We start from the raw sequence: 24,385 nt of genomic DNA, 5'->3' as shown, positions 1-24,385 counted from the left end.
TTTTCCCATAGGGCAGTTGCTCCACCCTCTTGGTTGCAATTGAAATCTTTTACAACTCCACAGTATCTTTTTTTAAGGAGAGGGGGCCAGAATTGCACACAGCATTCCGATTTCCCCCTACATTTCTAAATACACGTATAAGATGGGGGGGTTGGGGTAGGAAGATGTTTTAAAACAAAACAGAAAGAAAACCTCAAACCAATGAATTTTTTTCTTTGGCTTTTGTTGATAAACCCGCTCTGCCGTGAAAAGTCCCAGGATATAGTACATCGACAGTTAAAATCAGATTAAATACAATAAAACATAAAGCCACACACCAACCGTGAAGCCATCAAATGTACTATAAGGGGTGATGATAGATAATGTTAGTCCTACTCAGAGTAGACCTGTTATAACCAGTGGGTCTACTCTTGAGTATGACTTGGCATGATCTCACCCTCAGGGCACACAAGGCAGTGTTATGATGTTTACTGTTCCTATAACTCTTCCTTAAGCATTCAAAGTACTTGGCGTACGATCTGAGTAAACCAAATGTACCAATAAATATGGTACGACTCAGCTAGTCAAGGGAACGAGGCCTGATTTGGTTGCCAGGCAACCTTAGGGCCTGCTGTTAATTACTTCCTGGGTCTGTTTGCAGAGGGGAATCGTACAGGGTTTTTTTTAAAAAAAAAATCCCAACATCCCTGACCATTGCCCCTGCTGGCTGGGGCTGATGGCAGTTGTTTTTGTTATTAAAACAAAACCAACAAAACCTCCCTGGGGAGGGCATTCTACAATGGGGGAGCCACCACAGAAAAGGCCCCATTCTCGTCTTGCCACCCTCTGGACCTCACACAGAGGAGGCACACAAAGAACGGCCTCATATTATGAACGCAGAGTCCTGGAGAAAGAGAGGCAGCCCTGGGGGTATTGAGATATACACCTCTTTCATGCTTCTAAGTCACTTGCAGCCACCTGTTTCCCCTCCTTGCCCCCCCCCCAACAATAAGGGACATGGGTGGCACTGTGGTCTAAACCACTGAGCCTCTTGGGCTTGCCAGTCAGAAGGTCGGCGGTTCGAATCCCCACGACGGGGTGAGCTCCTGTTGCTCTGCCCCAGCTCCTGCCAACCTAGCAGTTCAAAAGCATGCCAGTGCAAGTAGATAAATAGGTATTGCTGTGGCAGTAAGGTAAACAGCATTTCTGTGCACTCTGGCTTCTGTCATAGTGTTCCGTTGCGCCAAAAGCGGTTTAGTCCTGCTGGCCACATGACCCGGAAAGCTGTCTGTGGACAAATGCCGGCTCCCTCAGCCTGAAAGCAAGATGAGCGCCGCAACTCCATAGTTGCCTTTGACTGGACTTACCGTATTTTTCGCTCCATAAGACGCACTTTTTTCCTCCTAAAAGGTAAGGGGAAATGTGAGTGCGTCTTATGGAGTGAATGGCGCTGCGCAGAGAGGGAGAGCTGCGCAACACCCGTTCAGCGAAGCGGGAGGAGGAACAGAAGAAGACCCTGCTCAGAGAGGGAGAACTGTGCAGCACCCCTTTGGGGACGCGCCTGTCCTGTCCTTCAGGGACTCCTTCTGTTCCTTCTCCAGCTTCGCTGAAGGGGCGCTGCACAGTTCTCCCTCTCTGTGCAGCGCCCCTTCAGCGACGCGCCTGTCCTGGCTTCTGCCTTAGCCGTGCGCAGCCTCTTCGGGCAGGGGGAGCCTTCATCCCGCTGCCCTGAAGAGGCTTGGTGCGGTTATCCCAGAAGACAGAACAGCCACACAGTATCCCAGAAGCCAGATCCCTCTTGCTGTTCTGGCTTCTGGGATTCAGAATAATTTTTTCTTGTTTTGCACCTTATGGTCTGGTGCGTCTTATGGAGCGAAAAATGCGGTAACCGTCCAGGGGTCCGTTACCTTTTTTCTTTTTTACTCAACAGAAGGAAGAACGAGTCTCCGAGCTCCAGCAGCAGCTGAAAGAGCGGCAGCAGCTGCGGTCCCGGCGGCGCTCCTCCAACTGTGCCGCCGACAACCACTTCAACAACTCAGCCTCGGCCTCGGCAGCCACCGCCCCAAACCTCTACCAGCCCAGCCTCCCTCTCGTCCGCTGCCTGGTGGCCGAGCAGGCCGACAAGCTGGGGCGAAACAACTGCGATGGCAGCCGCGTTCACCTGCTCTACAAGTGACACTTTTTCCTGGGCAAGCGACACGGAGAAGGGGAGGAGGGCGGGTGGCGCCGGCGCAGCCAAGGCAGGTCGGGGCAGAGGCTCACGAAACCAGTGGGAAGGGACTTGTACAGCCGGCTGGGGAGTTTGCTCAGAGTTCTTTCGTTCGTTTTCTAAGGGGGGAGGGAAGAAGAGAAATCATAACCTCTGGTTTTTGTAAAATACCTTTGTGTCCGTCCACCTGCCTGTGCCCCTTGAACCTGGAATCCAGGTGCCAACTCTATGGAGACTTGTTTTAGAAGTAGCGGATTGCAGGGGATACCGCCGTTTTGCCCCTCCCCTCCCCAAATGCACATGCACACTTGGTGACTTGACAAATGTGCCTCTCTGAAAAGATCGGTGTGCATCAGGCAGAAATAAGGGTTCTGTGGCTCTTTGTGGTGGGATGTGTGTGTGTGTGTGTGTGTGTGTGTGTGTGTGTGTGTGTGTGTATCTCAAGACTCTGAACAATTGCATCCTGCAGTGTCTGTTCCCGTGCAGCTATTTGGCTATTTGGCTGCTGCTGCCTACAGAAGTACGGTTCAACTGCAGCATAGCAATTGACAGTTGTGCTTGCAGTTACCAGTGGAAGCTTTTCCCTCCTTGCTTCCCACAAGCATATCGCTTCCGGGCACAGCTGGTTGTCTGGAAAAGGTAGGCACTGTAGCTCTGAGACAGTCCGCCTGTATGAACAGTATTAAAAGGGACAATCCGTTTACTTGTGGGCCAAGCCAGCCTGTTGCACAGCTTGGCCAAAGCGTTTTTGTACTGTGCAAACCCCCGAACAATTCCACGCAGTTAGACTACAACGGATTGGTTTCGTATATCATTCGGCATTGAAATGGTCAAACTAGGCCCCCTGCCCAGTCTGATTGTGGCTGTTTGTGTTGGGAACTAGAAACACACACACACACACACACACACACACAAACACACATTCATTCCTCCAGTGGTTGTGCATGTAAGCCACATTGCACAAGGCCATCGAACCTCATTTTGACCTCCCTTGATGCTTGCGCATACGAGCGCAGGATTGTGCGCGACTGCAACCTAGTCCCATCTACGTGTGTTAAGACTGAAGGCATAGGTTAAGGAGGTGGGGATCAAGTGCAGTCAGCTTGTAGGGCGGTGGAAGTTGCAGCATTCCTGCACATTCTCAGTTGCAGAATGCACTTCTTAAACAGGGAGAAGCTCCTATCCAGACACCCAGGGGTACATCCAGAGACTGTGTAAGAAGGCTGAAACCAAGCAGGTTGCTTCCTTTTCAGAGGCAGCTGTCAGCCACTGAAGACCTTGCCAGTTCTCTTGTAGCAAAGTTCATAGGGAAGCGTCGCTCTTCGGCGCATGGGGTGGGCAGAGGCATCTCCAGTGTGCTTGCCAACTCTGAGCTCTGCCTATGAGATTGCTGCCCGCATTGCACTCTGTGACAGACTCTCCACAAATGCCTTCATCTCTCACCCCACCAGGAATGTAGGATCTGAAGCCACAGGGAGGGTAAGAGCTGGGCAGGATGCTGGTGAATATTAGGGAAATGTGGGTCAGCAGCTCCCTTTCGACCAGTAGCTTGTGTGTATGTGTGTGTGTGCAAGCAAGCATGCATGCGTCAGCACCTGTTTCTCCCCACACTTTTCCAATCTGAGCACTTTATTGTCCCAACAGATGTGGGTGGGAGCAGTGGGTGCTGCCAAGGGGAGCGGGGGAGAGAAGGGGAGTCCAGGTGCCTGCCAGGTGTCCCCATCCAGCGTGCAGATGTTCTTGAGTAAAATAATACAATATGAGATTTGGGCTCTCGTGTCATCTGTGAATGAAACAATTTCCCCAACCTGCGCTCCATCTTTCTCTTCTTGCACCAGCTTTGGGTAGCGGTGCTGCTGCTCGTAAGAGGTAGATGAATTCTCCATTCACTAAATTAGTCTGCTTTAATTTCTTGAATGGACAGCGCAAAGCTGCTCTGGTGACTGGGCGGAGGAGGTTTCTCGGTGACATCGGAGGGGCCAGCCAATCTGCACCGGCCACAACCGGCTGTTGCTGCTGCTGCAAACTTGCAGAACTCGTTTTCTTTCAGAGCCCAGCTCCGGGAGAAGGAAGGTGCGCTTGGATTCAAAGGCGGCGAGGCTACTTCCAAATTGGCTCTGAAAAAGGTGTGCTTGTCTTCAGCTTAAATGGAAGCTGCACAGGCAGGCTTCTGATCCATGCACAATATATGCTTTGTCATTTAAGCCCTACAGTAGCCAGGCTGATGGAAAAACTCAGGTGGAGGGGTGGGTGAGTGAGCAGGAATGGAAGATGCTTGTAGGGGAGCATGGAGGAGCTGTGAAGGAAGGCTCTAAGTGGCCGGCTCACTCAGCAAACTACAAGTCCCAGGATTCCCTGGGAGAAAGCCATGACTCTTATACCACTTGTAACCGGCATGGCTTCCCCCAAAGAATCCTGGGAACTGCTTTAACTGTATTGTGTGGATGTGGTCTAATCCACTGAGCCTCTTGGGCTTGCTGATCGGAAGGTTGGTGGTTCGAATCCGCACAACGGGGTGAGCTCCCATTGCTCTGTCCCAGCTTCTGCCAACCTAGCAGTTCGAAAGCACACCAGTGCGAGTAGATAATTAGGTACCACTGTGACGGGAAGGTAAACAGCGTTCCCATGCACTCTGGTTTCCGTCACGGTGTTCTCTTGTGCCAGAAGCAGTTTAGTCATGCTGGCCACATGATCCGGAAAGCTGTCTGTGGACAAACTCCAGCTCCCTCGGCCTAAAGCGAGAGGATCGCTGCACCCCATAGTCACCTTTGACTGAACTTAACCGTCCAGGGGTCCTTTACCTTTATCATATTCTGTTCTTTGCATAGACAGATGTCTGTGTTCATCATTCAGCCCGTAAGAATCTGGCCACCCAACTTATCACTAGAGTAGTCTTGCTCTAACTCTAGAGCAGGCGGAGAAGAAAGTACAGTGGGGGATCTACTGAGTGATTTGCAGTAGATCAGGAAGGGCTTCCCAGTTGTCGTAAGAACAGCAGTAACAAAGGAGGTTTCCCCTGCCCTAAAGTTTGTTGTTAGAATCTGTAGTAACACACCTGTAGTTTTGTACCTGCACATACAGGTTGTCCCAGTGTGAGCTTCAGGAGCTGAGGTAGGCAATTAGCTTTGGCCCATGTGCCATTACTTTATACCTGGTTATGTGTGGTGGCCCTTCCAGCAGAGGAAAAAGCTAGATCCCACATGCCTTAACATTTTCCCATATCCTGCCCTCTTCTATATGCAATATATCTCTGCATGTTTACATTGGTCTGTGTTATATTCCATTTGTGAAACCACAGGGTTTTTAAACTTTTTTTAAAAACGGAATACTATTCTGGAAAACAAATTTTATTGGGGAGGGAGACAAAGAGGGAGGGGGAGACAAATATTTGGGGAGTCCCTTCAATCAGTCCCGTGGGAAACAATGGGAAGTGTCCATAATCAAGCTTTCAGCCTTTCTCCCAAGGTTTCTAGTTAGTGGAGATCAAGTTTGATCAGTTCATGAAAATCCATAAGTATCCATCCAGAACAAATCCTCAAGGGGTTCTTTAGAAACCTGTGGGCCTGTGCTGGTAGTGGATTCCATTTTTAAAAAAATATGGTTATGTCTTTGAGGAATATCCGAGTTTTTGGACCAGCAGCATCACTTAGGGGAGGAAGTCATGTTGGCTCTTGCCCAGCTGCCCAGCACAGACAAGCAAGACATGAAATATAAAATGGAAAACAATTTGCTGGAGCACTAAATTTGAGTGGGTGCGAAATCAGGTTGCCAATTCTTGAATGGTACCCCCACTGGCGTGACATTGACAGGAATCAGATCTGCAGGAAACTGGCAGCCAACCATGATCATTTCTGTGCTTTACCAGATTATTTCTGTATCTTAAAAAGGCACCAAAACAAGCCAGGTTGGTCTCTCCTGTAACCATTTTGCCCTCTAAGTCCAATAACAAGTTATGACGACTCTGTGATGGAGACAGAAATCCCAAATCAAACTGGAACGTGTCCAGAGGAGGGCAACCAAAATGGTCAAAGGCCTGGAAACGATGCCTTATGAGGAACGGCTAAGGGAGCTGGGCATGTTTAGCCTGGAGAAGAGGAGGTTAAGGGGTGATATGATAGCCATGTTCAGATATATAAAAGGATGTCACATAGAGGAGGGAGAAAGGTTGTTTTCTGCTGCTCCAGAGAAGCGGACACGGAGCAGTGGATCCAAACTACAAGAAAGAAGATTCCACCTAAACATTAGGAAGAACTTCCTGACAGTAAGAGCTGTTTGACAGTGGAATTTGCTGCCAAGGAGTGTGGTGGAGTCTCCTACTTTGGAGGTCTTTAAGCAGAGGCTTGACAACCATATGTCAGGAGTGCTCTGATGGTGTTTCCTGCTTGGCAGGGGGTTGGACTCGATGGCCCTTGTGGTCTCTTCCAACTCTATGATTCTATTCTATTCTATTCTATACCGGATTATCCTTCCTCTTGTGCTGGGCTGCCCCACCCCCACCCCCACAGAGCTCCTGTGCCTTTAATTGCAGTGTGGCAGGTAGAAATTTAACAGGTGAAGCCACTACAACCAACCTATCGCCACAGCTATGCAATTTGAATTTTTGCTGGCCATGCAGCTGTTCAAGACACAGAAAGCAAGCTGGCTGTCTTGCTAGCTGTTGCGAATGTGAGAGTCAAGAGAGTCTGTCCATTCCTCCAACATGATGTCAAGTTGCAAGCATGTGCACTTAGGCTGTAAAGTCCTCATCCTTGTGCATGTTAATTAAGTTGGAGAAATGGTCATCCCTTAGGAGCCGTACCCGCATTGCCCTGGTACAAGGAGTCAGCATTGCTGCGCATCTGCTGGGGCCCCACATCCCTAGCTAGGACCCCACCGCTGCTGACTCCCAAAGCCCTGGGAACCCCCTCACCAAGCAAGTGAAGAGGGACTGGCCCAAGGAGAAGCAGCCGCCTCCAATCCCCTTGCCCTCTCCTCCAGGGCAGTGATGGACAGGGTGAGTGAATGGGCAGCAGCAGAGAGGTGAGGCTGACCAGGGAGAGGCCCCCTGGCCAAGTTAACTTCCCCACCCTCACCCCCCACCAAAGATCTAGAGCCTATGCTGCAAACTCTACACACAGAGATGGTAGAGTGGATTGTGCCCCTATGGTCCCCATCTTCATTTGCTTTCCTTTGTCCCAAGTTAAAAATCAAGCACATCAAGGAGGGAAAGGTTCTGTCCTCACACACCTGCTGCTGAACTAGTTTTCCTACTACGCAGGTTGGTATGTTTTTATGCAGGAGAGTTTTCCCAAAAAGCAACCCCTTATCCCCTTCCTCCAGAAAGTCTTATCACCTCGGGGTTCTGCCATCGCCTTCTTGGACCAACCCAATAGTCCTATTCACACATTTACTCATTTTGCATTGAGAAGGTGGATTTGTTCTCTCTGGACTGCCCTGCTTCTGAGTGCAGCGACGAGATTATAGACGGTAACTTAAGGCATGTTACGCCATATTGAGGCAACGTGGCCCCAGATGGCTGTGGTGGGAATTCTTCCGGTCGTTCAAGCAGCAATTCAACTGGTAAAGTGCAAGTGCCTCCACAGCTTCAGCCAGTCTTGGACACATGGCAATTCCCCCAGTATCCTGCTTCTGAGCGAGGCAAGCAGCCTCTGTGCAATTGGAGGCTACAAGTGGTGCAGCCGCTACAAATGGCAACTGGAAGACAGGAAGAGGGCAAGCGGGACCCTTTCTCCTTCGCCCCTCTTTAGCCCTAGGGTACAGAACCAGGTGCTGGGCTGGAGGTCCAGTTTGACCCTGGCCCATGACTCTGGTTACTATGATGTGGGCCTCCCATGGAAACAGTGTACATGGACGGCATCAAAAATATGTAAATGCCACAGGTAATTAAGCCAATGGTAACCAGGAGGGCGACCGCCAAGGCCACGTAGAACGGCCAGCCTGAGAGGGCCAGGTTGCGGTTGGCTCCTGGTGGCGCAGGCCTGCCAACGTCGACGCTCAGGCTGACGGTGTTGAGGGAAGTCCCGGGCTTGGGCCCAGCTGGGGTGCCACCTCGGCTCCTGCCCGGCAGGTAGAGCAGCCCCCGGCGCCGGTCAAAGCGCACGGAGCCCGGGGGGACGGCGGGCATGGAAGAGAGTTGCTCCAGGAGGTCGCTGCGGGTGGGGAGGCCCGGCAACCCCTTGCGGGAGGGGAAGGCCGTGGGGGCCCGGCAGATGGGGCAGGTGAGGGCGTTGACATCCTCGGAAGAGACGTTGATGCGCGCCAGGCACTCGAGGCAGAAGATGTGGCCGCAGCTCAGCTCCTTGGGCAGCCGGAAGAGCCGGTCGTAAGGGGTGAAGCAGATAACGCAGTCGAGGGCACCGGGTTCGGCGCTGGGCCCCTCCTCCTTGCAGGCCGGCTGCTGGGCCGAGGCCTCAGGCTGGAAGCTGACGTCAGGCTGGTCCATGGCCTCATTGACCCCTACGCTGCGCCCGGAGGCCGAGGCCTCCTGTTCCGCGTCAGCAGGCAGCATCTCGGCTCAGTCGCCCCAGAGACTTGGGTTGGGCCCGTGTTGACATTTCTAGAAAGGAGAGAAAGAGAGAGAGGCCAAATATTTACCCCCGGTGATAAGGGGTCGCACAACCACACTGGTACAGGAGCCACCTTCCCCGATGTGGATTAAAAGGGAGGTGTTCCACTGTACCTGGAGATACCATGAAAGGGCATCCAGATGGGGGAAACCGGGCAAACCACATTAAAAGTTGGCGCAGGGCTCAAAAGGCAGCTAAGCGATTCTCGTTCACAGTTGGGGTTAAAGCCGGGGTTGTGTTTGTGGGGGTGCATCAAAGCACAGCATTTTGTAAAGAATGACAGGGCAGAGATGGGTTGTGCCTAATCTTCATGGGTGCACCACTTCCCAAACCAGTGGTGGGAGCCCAGTGGGTTCAGAGAAGAGCGTGCAAATGGTCCTAATCTCTCTTACACATTCTGTCTGACATATTCGAAATAAATTAAAAAACTGTCCAGTAGCACCTTAGAGACCAACTAAGTTTGTTCTGGGTATAAGCTGCGTGCACACGAAAGCTTATACCCCCAGAACAAACTTAGTTGGTATCTAAGGTGCTACTGGACAATTTTTTAATTTTCTTATTTATTTTGACAGCGTCAGACCAACACGGCTACCTACCTGAATCTAGAATCACGTCTGACATATTTTATGCTTGCCAGCGTTAGTAGAATCATAGAATTGTGGAGCTGGAAGGGACCCTGAGGGTTCAACCAAGGGGAACAGAGGAATTGAGAATTGAAATATATGGAGTCGAGAGTGGATTTCATGCTCTTTATTCAGCTCATAGTAGTGTGGAGGAATGGAAGTTTCCCCAGAATGTCTGCCTTATATACATTATTTACACAATGGGCCCCAAGTGATTGGCTAATTCTGGGATTCTCCTGTAGGCCAATCAGGTTGCAGATTCCCTTCCACCTGGAGCTGGATTGGGTGGCTCTTGTGGACCAATCAGACTGCTGCATTCTGATTCCTATTGTTCTAGGACCAATCAGACTGCTGCATTCTGAATCCTATTGTTCTAGGACCAACCAGACTGCTGCCTTTCGGATCCTCTTCAACTCGGTACATAACAAGAACAATAGTCTGATTTGTGCCACCCCCAAACTGCAGCCCTATTTATGTGCTACTCGTACGGAGGAGCAACACTGATACAAAGGGCCTGCTGTTTCAGTCCAGCTCCCGAAGTTGCACCATGCCTTCAGGTGCTAAGGGATGACATCTGAAGCAAGGAACCTTCTCTGTTGATGCAGACTCCCCCTACAATTTTCAGCCCCCTAAGTTCAGGCTTCTAATTGTGCAAGGAGCTTCTACAGCTGGGAGGAAGCAGGTGACCTTGAGACCTGGGCTGGACATGCAGCCCCTTGGTAACCGTGATGCCCCTTCCCAGAGGCGATTCAGCCATAGCTCAGGGGTAGAACATCTGCTTTGCATGCAGAAGGTCCCAGGTTCAATGCCCAACAACATCTCCAGGTTGGGCCAGGAAACAAAACCCTGTGTGAAATCCAGCAGAGTCTCAGCCAGCCAGTGCAGACCAGGGTTGGTGAACCCGTGGCTTGTCAGACTACAACTCCCATCCTCCGTGGCCAGGAGTTGAAGTCCAGAAACATCTGGTGGGCCACAGATATTCCCCAACACTGGTGTTGGAAGCACTGGGATAGAGAGACCAATGGCCTAACCATCTATAAGGCAACTTCCTGTGTTATGTACGAAGAGAGCTTTTATTGCCGCTGTTCAGACACCACACATTGTGTGACTGCATATCCTCCAACATGTTCAGTCCCCAAACCGGGACTTGTGTCTTCCTGGCCGAGCAAGATCACAGAGCCCAAAATACAAGCTTTTTTTGTGGAGTGGGGATCATGCTCTTGAATGAGAGCACAGTGCCTCAAAACATGAGTTTTAGAGCACTGCACAAGATTAAAGGTAAAGGTAAAGGGACCCCTGACCATTAGGTCCAGTCGTGACCGACTCTGGGGTTGCGGCACTCATCTCGCTTTATTGGCCGAGGGAGCCGACGTACAGCTTCCGGGTCATGTGGCCAGCATGACTAAGCCGCTTCTGGCGAACCAGAGCAGCGCACGGAAACGCCGTTTACCTTCCCACCAGAGCGGTACCTATTTATCTATTTGCACTTTAGCATGCTTTCAAACTGCTAGGTTGGCAGGAGCAGGACTGAGCAACGGGAGCTCACCCCGTCATGGGGATTCAAACCACCGACCTTCTGATCGGCAAGTCCTAGGCTTTGTGGTTTAACCCACAGCGCCACAAGATTATGGCCCTGGAAAAAAGCACTTTTGGGGGGGAGATCTTGGCACAAAATCATGCAAGATCATGGTGCCCAAAGTGGCTGCTATGCTCCTGCAGGGGGTAGGGATGCCCTGTTGTTTTTCCCAGGACACTTGCAGAGTATGTGACTGAATGTGCAAAAAGTGGCTCTCATCTTCTCTTGCCAACTTCCACAACTAAGATACCATGCATACCGTCTGTCAACACACAGGGTTCTGCTCAGAAGTCACAATGAACATGAAAGGGAGGAAGAGGAAGAGCCTGCAGGATCAAGCCCATGGCAAGTCTAGCCCAGCTTCCTGTTTTCTCATAGCAACCAACCAGATACCTTTGAGAAGCCCACAGGCAGGCTCCGAGTGCAAGATTATGATTCTGCTGTCCCTCAAAAACATTCAGTCACTTGCAGAAATATGATCTGAGCGGAGTTTTGAGAGCAGCTGGTTCCTCCTCAATCCCACTCCACAGGCGCCACGGTGCTGGCGTAGATCAGCTACCATAGCCTGCCCTCTTTGCTATAATAATCCAAGTGCATCTCACTGACTCTAAACATTCACCGCCGGCACTACCACGAACCCCCCACATCCTACCCTATAAACAAGGCGTCTCAATCCCAAACCACAGCCTTCTCTTTTTCTTTTTGAAATAATTTTTATTTGGTTTTACAACTACAAAGTTATAAAAATCCAAATATAAATCCATGTACAGAGATTCCTCTCTGATTCTCGTGACTCCCCCCCCCCCGCTCCCTCCATGGGGTCCCATTTTGAACATTTGCAACTGCATATTCTTCCATATTCTTAACTTTTATATCAGTCTATATTGTCCACGGTATTTGTCGGACTACAAGTGAAATCAAAATCCTGCCAGTGTTTCCATCTGCTTACAGTGGTCTCCTAAATAACTTCTAATTCCCCCCCCCATTCTTTTATAAAGTTTTTGTCCTCTTGGTTTCTGAGTTTTCCGGTCAGTTTTGCCATTTCGGCATCGTCCATCAGCTTGGTTTGCCATTCCTCTCTGGTTCGCCAATCCATAGCCTTCTCAAGCTGTTCTGATCCTTAGCAGGAACGGCAGAATTATCCTGCTCATTATTTTAATACAGAACAGCTTCCAGAAAAGAAGGGCCTAGGCATTGCCACCCCAAAGGACTAGGCTTCTTCTGAGGCAGGCTTCTTAAGCTTGGGTCATTAACTTGGGTCATTAACCATGTAGATCATGGGTAGGCAAACTAAGGCCCGGAGGTCGGATCTGGCCCAATCGCCTTCTAAATCTGGCCTGCGGACGGTCCGGGAGTCAGCATGTTTTTACATGAGTAGAATGTGCCCTTTTATTTAAAATGCATCTCTGGGTTATTTGTGGGGCATAGGAATTCATTCTTTTTTTTCTTCAAAATACAGTCCAGCCCCCCACAAGGTCCGAGGGACAGTGGACCAGCCCCCTGCTGAAAAAGTTGGCTGACCCCTTAACCTTGGGTTAAGAACTTAATTTGTTTTGGAGGTCGGTTCTTAACCTGAAACCATTCTTAACCTGAGGTACCACTTTAGCTAATTGGGCCTCCCACTGCCGCAGCACCATTTCTGTTCTCATCCTGAAGCAAAGTTCTTAACCTGAGGTACTATTTCTGGGTTAGCGGAGTCTGTAACCTGAAGTGTCTGTAACCCGAGGTACCACTGTAGACGTTTCTCCTCACATTCCAGCAAATCTCTGGGGAGGGAGCCTGCAGCCCTCCAGGTGTTGGGCAGCTAATGGTCGAGGGTGATGGGAGTTGTAGTCCAAAACACTGGGATAGCCACAGGTTCCTGTTCTGTTGGAAAAAATGTTCCACAAGAATGGACCCACCAAACGCCGCTTTCACTAGGAAGCCAGCAGCATCCTCCACAGGTTTGGGGGAAGGTGTGTTAATCTAAGCGGGATCCCAGCCAAAGCCATTACCTGGGACAAAGGAACTGGTTTGGCAAGCTTGATCTTATACATTTTACCACAGACATACATGCGCACAGGTTTGGAAGGGGCACAGAGCCCTGTGGGATTGAGAAACATGCTAAAAACAAGGGCTGCAAAGGCTTTCTGCTTTCTGCAAAAGCGTCACCCCCTCTCCACTCCGAGAAATTCCCTTCTCCGTTTCCTGTGAAGTTCCTGGAAACATTTCATCTCAAGACAGCATGCTGAACTCAGTCATGACTGCTTCTTCCCAGCTGGGGTAGTAAGCCAGGTGCGAAAGAGGACAGCTGCAACTTTAAGAGTGAGGTAGAACAGGGGAAGGCCAGCAGCTGCAGGTTACACAATTCCCTGTTTTGCCCCACGGTTAAAGGTGCAGCCAGGACACCTGGCCATCCCATTGTCCTCCCCCCCTCCTTCCACCACCCTCTATCAGTTCCACTAAGCACACCCCATCCTATTTCGGGACTTACCATCAGCTTAAGGAGCTCTTGTGTTTTGAAAGACAGAACATCTACTCTGCCTTCGAGATCCCTGTTCTCCTGTAACAAACTCTTCCTTTCAAAATCCGGAATAATCTCATGAGCAAATGAACCTCTGGCAACTCTCTAGTGCTGCCAATTTGAGCAGGAAGGAGGAAAAAACTTTTGTGGCTTAGTTTAACAGGCCCCTGCTCTGCTCAGATAGGCAAGTAAAGCTTTTCACAGAAAGGAGATAAGCGTTATCACCTGCTAAAGGCAAAGATGGAAAGCTACTGTTAAAGGTTAAAGGAACCACAGAAGGGGCTGCTGGGTTCTCCTTTTTTTAATGTTGCCGCCCCCCAATTCATGCACATATGCTCCCTGCTCTCTGCTTGGGGGTCTGGAAGCTCCACATCATGAGAATCTCAAACCTGACAGGAAGATTTATTGAAATTTTGTCTCTCGCTTTCTGCCTTCATCTCATTTGAGCCTGGAAACCGGGGTGGCAGCGGAAGTCGGTTTGTTTTTGAAGCCAAATTGATCAGATTTCGACTTTCCAGAACAACAGATGACACTCTTTAACAACAAATTTTTCAATACAGTTCTCAAGGCAAAGAATGTGTACCAAAATCCATACAGATGGGGGAAAGAGTGCATAACGTGAATATTGTATTTATCTCCTGGAGAATAAGTCTATCCATGGCTATTAGGCAAAGGTAAAGGGACCCCTGACCATTAGGTCCAGTCGCAGATGACTCTGGGGTTACGGCGCTCATCTCGCTTTACATACAGCTTCCGGGTCATGTGGTCAGCATGACTAAGCCGCTTCTGGCGAACCAGAGCAGTGCACGGAAATGCCATTTACCTTCCCACTGGAGTGGTACCTATTTATCTACTTGCACTTTGACGTGCTTTTGAACTGCTAGGTTGGCAGGAGCAGGGAAGGGACCGAGCAACGGTAGCTCACCCCGTCGAGGGGATTCGAACTGCCAACCTTCTGATCAGCAAGCCCTAGGCTCTGTGGTTTAACCCACAGCGCCACCCGTGTCCCTATGGCTATTAGACCTCATCACTATTAGCCCTCTGCCTTCATGGTTGGGGGGCAGAATTGCTGCTGAATCCCAGTTGCTGGAAATCGCAGGAGGGGAGAGGGCTCTTGCTCTCGGGTCTTGCTTGGGGGATTACCCACGGGATCTAGTCGGCTACTGTAAGAACAGGAAGCTGGTCTAGATGGCCACTGGCCTGATCCAGCTCTTCTCAGGTTCATGGTTGTATGTTCTGTATATGTAGTTTGTTTATGGTGCTGAGGGTTGCTGGGAAATCCATATCCACAGTAAAATTAACTACGAACCCCAACATTTGGAACCCCTCCAAACCTGTGCCAACTTTTGCAGCCTTCGCATCTGGCTCACAGAGCTACGATTTCCTAGCATTCCCTGCGAAGATTAGTTTTGAAACCACTCGAGGAATTGTAGCTCTGTGAGGGGAATACAGGGGGTCTCCTAACAACACTCAGCACCCTTAAGGAATAACAGCTCCCATAATTCTTGACTGTTTAAAGTGGCATCATAGCTTTCAGATGTTTGGTGTGAAGGTGGCCTTAGTCTGTGCCATGATGACATGTGGATTTTGAGGATAATGTTTGACAGCTTTTGTTTTGTTTTCTTTAAAAGATATTTATTAAATTTTTTTAGAATATAACAATGAAAAAAATAAAAAATAAAAAGAAACAAAATACAACATAAAAACAGTTAAAAAACAAATAATTTTCCATCATATATCTTCCTTACGCTTATTTCCCCAGACCTCCTCATACCTCCCTTCTTTGTATTCCACTTCAATTTGTTAGTTCAGCAAATCCTTACCATTAAGCTTTTACCCATTTATAAACCTTTTTTTTCCGTATCTCCTAAAGCATTAAAGCTGGAAACCCCGTAGTTTCTATCCAACATCCTTCTAACATTCATTCATTTTAAAATATTTCTGTAAATAGTCTTTAAATTTCTTCCATGTTTGACAGCTTTTGACAGGTAAAAATAGGGTCAGATGGATGTGTAATAACTAGACCTGCTCCAATCCATCAGGCTTCAGGAGAGGGAGAAATGGATTGGCAGGCCTCTCCTTTGGCACTGCTGAAAGACCAGCAGCATCTGTCCGCCTCTCCTTGAGATTTTTCCATCCCAGTCGGCTGCTACTGCACCTAAACTCCGAGCCGCCTGTTGTTCTTTCCCCGCCTTGAAATAATTTCCCCTTTTGTGTTGTGTTTTTAAGATTGCCTGCCTCAGGGCAGGGACTGCCTTGTTTCTGTTACTTGCAAACAGCTTGAGCAGCCTGCTTTGGCTGAAGAGCAGGATGAAGATGCTTTTAAAACAAACAGGTAGACTCACGAAAAGGAGTCACCTCCACATGCACAACCTGCCTCTTCTGCACTCTCTTCTAGAGCGATGGTGAGTTTCATTCGCTTGCTCCACCATCACACATCTACTAAAATTTTGAAAAGTCGTTTCTGCCTTTTCTACGCATTTGGGCACCTCTTAAGAGGGACGCAGGTGGCGCTGTGGGTTAAATCACAGAGCCTAGGACTTGCCGATCAGAAGGTCAGCGGTTCGAATCCCCACAACAGGGTGAGCTCCCGTTGCTCGGCCCCTGCTCCTGCCAACCTAGCAGTTCGAAAGCATGTCAAAGTGCAAGTAGATAAATAAGTACCGCTCCGGCGGGAAGGTAAACGGCGTTTCCATGTGCTGCTCTGGTTCGCCAGAAGTGGCTTAGTCATGCTGGCCACATGACCCAGAAGCTGTACGCCAGCTCCCTCGGCCAATAAAGCGAGATGAGCGCCGCAACCCCAGAGTCGGCCATGACTGGACCTTTAAGGGATCATAACCCAAATCTGCACGATGGTTCCTGAGATCAAGGCGCAGGTTGTCCTCCATGTTTGGATTCAGGCGGGCATCTTTTTTGAACCAAGATGCCCAACGGAACCTTTCGAACCTGCACTGGTTTTAACCAGAGATTTCAAAATGGCGTCGACTTTTTCGGTTTCTTCCAATTCCCAAGTAACACCAATGGAATGGCAGCATACAAGCAGCTTTGTCAATAAAACAAAACAAAATGGTCTCCCGTAGCCACTGACAGCCAGAAAGAATTGCCCTAACCTCAAAGGATGATGACGCTCTCCTGGTCGTGCCTCGACCTGACGAGGTTTATTCTAGTGGCAAGGAGAGAGATGGCCTTTTCTGTAGTAGGCACCATTCCTGCAGAACCACTGCCCAGACGACAAGACTCCCCTCTCAGCCTCATTGATGTGGTCCAACAGAAAGCAGAGCAATGTGTTTGGCACCAGCTGGGTCGCAGGAGATGCTGGAAGAAGACATATCCAACCGGCTTAGGGACCTCAACTCCAGATTTGTGTAGTAGGGTTTACTCCTTAGCCTTTTCTTGTCCCCTATATGGCCCTCAATGCAGTGGAGGTTTCGATCAGAGTTTTCCATTGTTACCTTCCCAGCTTGGCAGGCCCCATCTGCCCCTCACGTCCCTCTACAGCATGTGGAGAAACTGCCTTCTTGACCATTGGATCCACTGTTGGTCTCGTCTGTTCAATCTGCCAAAGCCTGTCTTCGCATGCAAGGGAAATTCCTAACTCACTGAGGGTTTGAGGCCCATTGGCTTCCCTCACCTGGTTTGTCCAGTCAGTCAAAGCCATTTCCTGGGGTGTGGCCACTGTCAGCTTCCAGGAACCGCAGGTGAGAGCTGAGCACAGGGTGGGGACCAAAGGTGAACAAACTACCCTAGAAGGAGCACAATGTGTCCCCCACCAGAGGTACTACCTCTCTGGAGTAAGCTAGCTTATACACACACTGTACAAAGGTAAAAATGACATGAGTTACTCCACCCACTTTTATCTCTAGCTCCACCCACCACCAACACGTGGACCCCAGAGTGTCACCTCAGATGAAATGTGGCCCTTGGGCAGAAAAAGATTCTCCACACCCAAGCTAGTGGCTGTCGTTTCGATCTGGATTTTGTGGGTCTCTTGTATGTTTGCTTTCTGCACACCACTTGGTTATTGTGCATGAAAGGCAATATACAGATAAAAAGATATTGCAGTAAATGGCTTGCAGTAATTGGTAGGGATCTTAACCCATAATACTACTAATATTAGTAACTTTAATATTACCAGCCTCTATCATTTTTGGGTGCCTGCTGAAGACATTCTTATTTAGACAAGACTACCTAGATGTTTAGAAAGTTCATGTGAGTTTGTTTTAGTCTGCTCTGTTGTGGGGTTTGTAACTTTCCGTATGTTTTAGATTCTGGTTTTAAATTTTTTAGCGATAATTTTATTGCTTTTTTGGGGGGGGTAAACCGCTCTGAGGTTTACACTCAAGCAGAACAGCGGTACCTCTGGTTACATACTTAATTCATTCCAGAGGTCTGTTCTTAACCTGAAACTGTTCTTAACCTGAAGCACCACTTTAGCTAATGGGGCCTCTCGCTACCGCTGCTGCTGCGCAATTTCTGTTCTCATCCTGAAGCAAAGTTCTTAACCCAAGGTACTATTTCTGGGTTAGTGGAGTCTGTAACCTGAAGCGTATGTAACCCGAGGTTCCACTGTACATAAATTTCATGAAATAAATAAACACCGTAACTGCCAATTACTACAAATACCCAGACTGAAACAGGGGACTGAGTATTGCAATGAGGTCTTAGTGCTGATGTCCGTACACTTGCGTTCGTCAGGGCCAGTCCAAGAAAACTTGGGGGCCAGCAGAGGAACAAATAACACCCCCGATCCAAGACAAAGTGCCTAATATTCAAGGCAGGTCAAGGGATCTGGGGCACCAGAGGCAGATTCCCACAAGTCCCTCTCCCCTCCCTGGCAGTACAAGCACAGCAATAAACTGAATGACTAACAGCTTTCTGCCTTTTTATGACATCCAAAGTCAGCTGCCTGAGGCAGCCGCCTCAGACCGCCAAATGGTACAGCTGGCTTTTAGCATATGCCTTAGACGCCAGGGGCACCATCTTCCCAGATTTCTCTTCTTTAGACTCAGGACCAGGGGCAGAGGAAGGGGGGTACAGTGGGTGCGGACCGGACCGGGTGTCACCATTGAGGAGGGTGGCAAAATACCAGGCGGCACTCACTGTGGGACCTGTCCCAGAAGAGACGTGGGGCTCGGGCGCGCACAGGCTCTGCGCTGCCCAAACGGTCCACCCGCTGCCTCCCCACCAGCTGTAAGGTGGCTGAGTGGGAGGAGGCTAACAGACTCTGGAGGCCCTGCAGTGTGCCCAGCCCCTATGGGTGGCTCGCCCTGCCCCTGGGCATGCCGCCCCAGGTGCCGGAGCAGCTTCCTCCGCCACTGCTCAGGACATCGGAAATGGGATTTGGAAATTGCCGCAATTCTCATGTTTGCCCCAGGGTCAGGGACGGAAACCACAAAAATGAACATATATTTATAAAATTTAAAAAATCTCCAGTAACACCTCAGAGACCAACTAAGTTTGTTCTTGGTATGAGCTTTCATGTGCATGTACACTTCTTCAGATACACTGAAAATGAATGTGGGTGGCATTTGCGATTGTTGGGATTTTTTAGTCCGCAGGTGGTTACACATAAATAACCATGTTGTTCCCTGGCATTGGTTTGGCCCTTTCCTTTCCATTGAAATGCACTGAATGACATTAGTTGCGATCAATGTATATTTCAGCAGAAGCCAGACTGCAGCGGAATGGAAACAGCGCTGGTTGCAGTGAACACAGGATGGCACACAAATCGCTGCCTCCTGCATGAATGTTGATTGCCAAAAAATTGGAAAGGAGAGAAAATTCCAACGAAGGAAGAATGACAAATTAAATGATGTGAATACTTTGAACTAGCAAAGATGACAGAGGCCATCAGAAATCAAACAAACCAAAATTTTAAAACTGAATGGGAGTGTTACAGAGTATACTTAGAAAAACATTGTCCCCAAACAAAACCTCTAATACGCTTTGAGTAATTTTCACAAACTAGTTAACAGATGGATAATGTACGCCATGTGAGATCAATGAATCAAAAGGTGAAAATGGACACAGTTAAAAAGATAAAAGAAGAAGTCAGGACCCGCAATGTGGTGGAGGGAAGTCACTGTTAAAGATGTTGTTTTATTCTGGGGTTTTTTTTAATGTGTTTTTTATGTTTTGAAGAATGAAATGAATAACTGTACAGTGGTACCTCGGGGTAAGTACTTAATTCGTTCCGGAGGTCTGTTCTTAACCTGAAACTGTGCTTAACCTGAAGCACCACTTTAGCTAATGGGGCCTCCCGCTGCCGCCGCCACACGATTTCTGTTCTCATCCTGAAGCAAAGTTCTTAACCCGAGGTACTATTTCTGGGTTAGCGAAGTCTGTAACCTGAAGCGTATGTAACCCAAGGTAAAGGTAAAGGTACCCCTGCCCGTACGGGCCAGTCATGACCGACTCTAGGGTTGCGCGCTCATCTCGCTCAAGAGGCCGGGAGCCGGCGCCGTCCGAGGACACTTCCGGGTCACGTGGCCAGCGTGACGAAGCTGCAGCTGGTGAGCCAGCACCAGCGCAGCACACAGAAACGCCATTTACCTTCCCGCTATAAAGCAGTACCTATTTATCTACTTGCCCTTAGGGGTGCTTTCGAACTGCTAGGTGGGCAGGAGCTGGGACCGAACGACGGGAGCTCACCCTGCCGCAGGGATTCGAACCGCCGACCTTACGATCAGCAAGTCCTAGGCACTGAGGTTTTACCCACAGCGCCACCCGCGTCCCAACCCAAGGTACCACTGTACTAATACAGTGGTGCCTCGCAAGACGAAAAGAATTCGTTCCGCGAGTCTTTTCGTCTTGCGATGTTTTTCGTCTTGCGAAGCATGGTCCGTCGCAACTGCGCCTCTTCAAGCGGCTTTTAAAAAAAGTGCAAGACGTTTTCGTCTTGCGAAGCAAGCCCATAGGGAAATTCGTCTAGCGAAGCAACGCAAAACCGAAAAACCCTTTCGTCTAGCGAGCTTTTCGTCTTGCGAGGCATTCGTCTTGCGGGGCACCACTGTAAGCAAACTCAATAAAGCATATTGCAAAAAAAAAACACCAAATCTCTGCCTCCTCAGATCCCCGTACCAGAGGAGACAGTGAGGAACTCCCGCAACTTATCCTAACTAACAGGGCATCCTTCAAAAGGCAAACGTAGGAGCCATTGTGTTCCTAACGCAGGATTGCATTGCAAGATGCAGCTAGGGACAGCTGCCCAGCCTCTTCCTAAATAATTGCAGTGAAGGAAGGTCCAACCTTCTCCAAAGGGCTGTGTGCTGCACCGTCAAACAGCTTGGGCTGTTGAGAAGATCCAGCCAACACCTCCTTTCCTTGCCATTTCCTCCCATTAGTTCTAGTTCTGACCTGTGGAGAAACGTCTTCTGCATGACAGCCCTTCAGGTATTTGAAGGCGACCATCCAGGCGAAACTCACGCAGCGCTTCCAGCCGTTCCTCGCAGGACTCGGCAAACCATATCCGAGACACTTTTGGAAGGAGTACTGAAAACTGGGCTGCGTAGACTTTAAATCACACATACCCCTCTCCTTAAAGAACAGTCACACAGCTACGGTTGTGTAGATCTCATGGAGACAGCGGTTTAGAAGGTGATTCATATTTGAATTGCAATACAGTGGTTCCTCGGGTTACAGACGCTTCAGGTTACAGATGCTTCATGTTACAGACTCTGCTAACCAGAAATAGTACCTTGGGTAAAGAACTCTGCTTCAGGATGAGAACAGAAATTACACGGCGGCGGCGCAGCGGCAGCGGGAGGTCCCATTAGCTAAAGTGGTACCTCAGGTTAAGTACAGTTTCAGGTTAAGAACAGACCTCCAGAACGAATCAAGTTCTTAACGCGAGATACCACTGTAACACAAAGTTACAACAAAAATCATCCAATTATCAGCACTCTTAACAGAATTTTTTCACAGGATTTTTCTTAATTGGATTTTTCAGATGATTTATTTTTTTTAATGGGGTGAGAGGAGGAACAGGAATGTGTTTTAAATGTATACACAGCCCTGGAGGACTCTAGTGCAGGTGTGTAATCACCAATGCGATTTTATTTTTATTATTTATTAAATTTCTATATCACCCTTCATCCAAGGATCACAGGATGGTTCACAATATAAAAACACAAAAACACATAGCATAGCAACATATAAAAACAATACCGCCATCCAGTTTAAAGGCCATAGATTGTTCTGGGTGAAGAGGAATGTTTTTGCCTGGCGCCTAAAGATATCCTAAACTAATTCTAGAGAGTCTTCCTTTAAAGGTAACAGAGGGACAGTGTTTTAGCCAGGGAAATGAGTAATAGGCACTGTCCTTAAGACACCTGAAGCCCATGTACAGATTGTCCTGTATTTCTCTATTATTGCTCACCTGCGGCTTCAAACGTGGAGTATGGGATGCAAGCAGAGCAAAGGCAGTACATATAAACAGAGCCAAGGAGTTATTCTGTTTGCCTTGTTCTTTGTGTACCACTACATTCCTCCATCCCACCCCATGGCCCCTGCTTTCCAGAAAGGCTCCCTAATTTTCCACTACCGGCCTCTCTATAGCCCTGATCAAGCAAAGCTATCTGCTCACAAAACACACACAGGAGAACTGTGCAAACAGCTTAGGAGTGCTCTCAGGTATTCCTGGCTGCTGCTGTTTGCGCTGCTGAAGAGGCTAGCCTTTTTTTCTTTTCTTTTTTGGTGCTGCCGAAGAGGCTAGCTTGCTCTTTCTTTCTTTCTTTCTTTCTTTCTTTCTTTCTTTCTTTCTTTCTTTTTCTTTTGCACAGCCTCTTCAAAGAAATCTCTGACTCTTCAGTGCCTTCCTCTGCTATTTCAATTGCGGTCCTAGGGACCACCTGAAAACAAGACGAGGGTCACATCCCTGGATCACAGGGCCTCAAAGCAGAGACCAAGCAAGGGAGTGATCTCAAAATACAGAGCTTTGTTGGACTTGGAACCCACCACAGACCACAAAACTAATTCCCAGATTGAGTATGCAAACCCGGAATATGTGAAGTCAGGCACACTTGTGACGGAGTGCCCCTGAGCATGTGCAGAGTGCACTTCCCTCACACTGCTGGATAACTACAAACAGCTCCCATATGCCCACCATGGGATTTCCTTGTTATGGGATGGGAATTCCAAACAGGACAGAGCCCTATTGCAGACGTTTGAAATCCCTATCTATGCAATACGACCATTCCTTGCCTACCAATTCCATTCTAAATATTAAGCCATTAGCAGAAATGGCCTTCATAGGGTTTCCTGGAACCACGGGGACTAGAAGCAAGTTTGTACTGTATTCATTGTCTGCTTTTAGGAGGAGGTTCTCAGCATTGGGTGGTTGCCCACCACCTTCCCAGAGGGGCAGTTTTAAACCCAATGTATCACAATCGCATGCCAATATATCCATTGCCCAAAACAAACAAGCATCCACTGAGTGCATCGCTAGGAATAGTTTTCAGCACATTGTGTGTCACCCGGAAATCAGCTTCCAGCCACATCAAAAGGCTTCCCTCTCTTTCGCTCCTGGGTTGAGCACCTTCTGCTCTCAGCTGGCCCCATTTTGGAGGACTTGCCCTTTTCACAATCTTTGCCAGCCCCGCAAACTCCTGCCCATCTGTCTGCAGTCCCTTGTTCCTTCCTGGCCCACCCCTGCCAATTCTTTGCAAAGCCTCACCTGATCTCGAACGGCAGACGTTTTCCTGCAAGAGAGCTCTGTCTCCAGCTAGCTGAGTGCCAGGTTCGCTCCTGCCCGTCTCACAGTGCCTTCTCGTGTCTCCAGTCGCCCGCTTGCTCGCAGCCACTCCCTGCCACTGGAATCTGCCCCCTGGAGAGAATGTATTCCCAGGTCACACCCCACCTCAGGGCTCCACCTGCTGCGAGGCAAGGCAGGGGTGGCCGAGCCGGTGTCGCCACATTCTCTCCTTCAGGCTGCTTGGGGAGGAATTTGCCGGCACATAATCCTTCCTCAGGGTTCCCAGAGTGCCTCCTTCCAGCCGCGACACCAACTGCAAGCTGCAGAGTCCAGCCTTCTCGCAGGACAGAGGCTCTTTTGGCCTGTAAACACCGGTCCTTATAAACTGGCCACCTTCTTATACATGGCCTACAGCAGGTCAACAGCAGCAGCACATTTGCCAAGCACTACTATGTGAGGAAAGAGCTCTTCCGAAAATTAAAGTGGGTGCAAAGGATTCTATGGGATGGAGCCCCCCAACCCACCCTAAATCATTTTATAAGCTGTCCCCTGCCACCTAGCGCCTTTTCTCCCCTGTAGATTTATTACAGCTGGTCATAAATCTCAAAATGTTGATTTTCAGAGGTGCAGGATGTGCGGGGAGGAGAGAGCAGATGGGAAGAACAAACCCCACAAAGAGAACAGCAGTGGTTTACAACCGGCAGTCCAGGCGTCCTCTTCTTCCTCAGATGGTTTGAAAAATGAGATTCACTGGCAAAGTTCTTAGATCTAGAGTGCCAAAGCCTGAAAAGTCTTAATATATCAGTCAAGTAATATGCAGTTCCCAGAGTGGTTAAAAACCATTCCCTCTCCATGAGGGATTCTGGGAATTGTAGCTCTGGGAGGGAAATAGCGCCCTTAACAAACCACAGCTCCCAGGATTCATTGGAGAAACCATGACAGTGGCGTCATAGTGCTTAAATGTATAGTACAAACATGGGCCTCAGTTGGCATTGATCCATGACGGGGCCTTCTCAGTGGTGACACTTCATTTTTTGAATGCCCTCCGGGCTGACGTCCATCTTTCCCCCTCAGGATTAACCTCCAGGGGGATTTCGAAACATTCCTATTCACCCAGGCATCACATGGCTGTGAGATACTGTTCCCGGCAACCTTGACATTACCAACTGTGAATGGCAGTTTCCACACATTTTTAGACGTTCTCGTTTTCTCAGTATTTTACATCTTTTTGTTTATTG

General features: G+C 49.0%; 2 protein-coding genes across 6 annotated transcripts in view; one reads left to right on the top strand and one right to left on the bottom strand.

Moving 5' to 3' along the window:
- The window catches only part of GABBR1 (gamma-aminobutyric acid type B receptor subunit 1), a 187,509-nt gene extending 183,558 nt beyond the window's left edge, over nt 1–3,951 (top strand). The window contains exon 24 of the mRNA XM_081181814.1: nt 1,910–3,951. Within this exon, the coding sequence (XP_081037940.1) occupies nt 1,910–2,155 (246 nt within the window). The 3' untranslated portion in view covers nt 2,156–3,951. The remainder of the gene's footprint in view (nt 1–1,909) is intronic.
- A 2,687-nt stretch (nt 3,952–6,638) lies between these two features.
- RNF225 (ring finger protein 225) lies at nt 6,639–23,294 on the bottom strand. 5 transcript variants are annotated; one of them, XM_081183578.1, is made up of 3 exons: nt 23,130–23,294; nt 20,705–21,135; nt 6,639–8,744 (listed from the first exon to the last, which is right to left on the bottom strand). In XM_081183578.1, the coding sequence occupies exon 3, from the start codon at nt 8,694–8,696 to the stop codon at nt 7,938–7,940; it is 759 nt and encodes a 252-aa protein (XP_081039704.1). In that variant the 5' UTR covers nt 8,697–8,744; nt 20,705–21,135; nt 23,130–23,294; the 3' UTR covers nt 6,639–7,937. The 5 variants fall into 5 exon arrangements, with proteins under 5 accessions (XP_081039704.1, XP_081039703.1, XP_081039705.1 ...); XM_081183577.1 differs by lacking the exon at nt 20,705–21,135 and having other exon boundaries at nt 23,130–23,291; XM_081183579.1 differs by lacking the exons at nt 20,705–21,135; nt 23,130–23,294 and adding an exon at nt 17,088–17,165.
- Nucleotides 23,295–24,385: the final 1,091 nt, after the last annotated feature.

The sequence above is a fragment of the Podarcis bocagei genome, assembly GCF_964188305.1.
Source record: "Podarcis bocagei genome assembly, chromosome: 2".
NCBI classification, from domain to species: domain Eukaryota; kingdom Metazoa; phylum Chordata; class Lepidosauria; order Squamata; family Lacertidae; genus Podarcis; species Podarcis bocagei.
The sequence above is the reverse complement of the archived record's forward strand: the minus strand, read 5'-3'. Positions and strand labels throughout refer to the sequence as shown.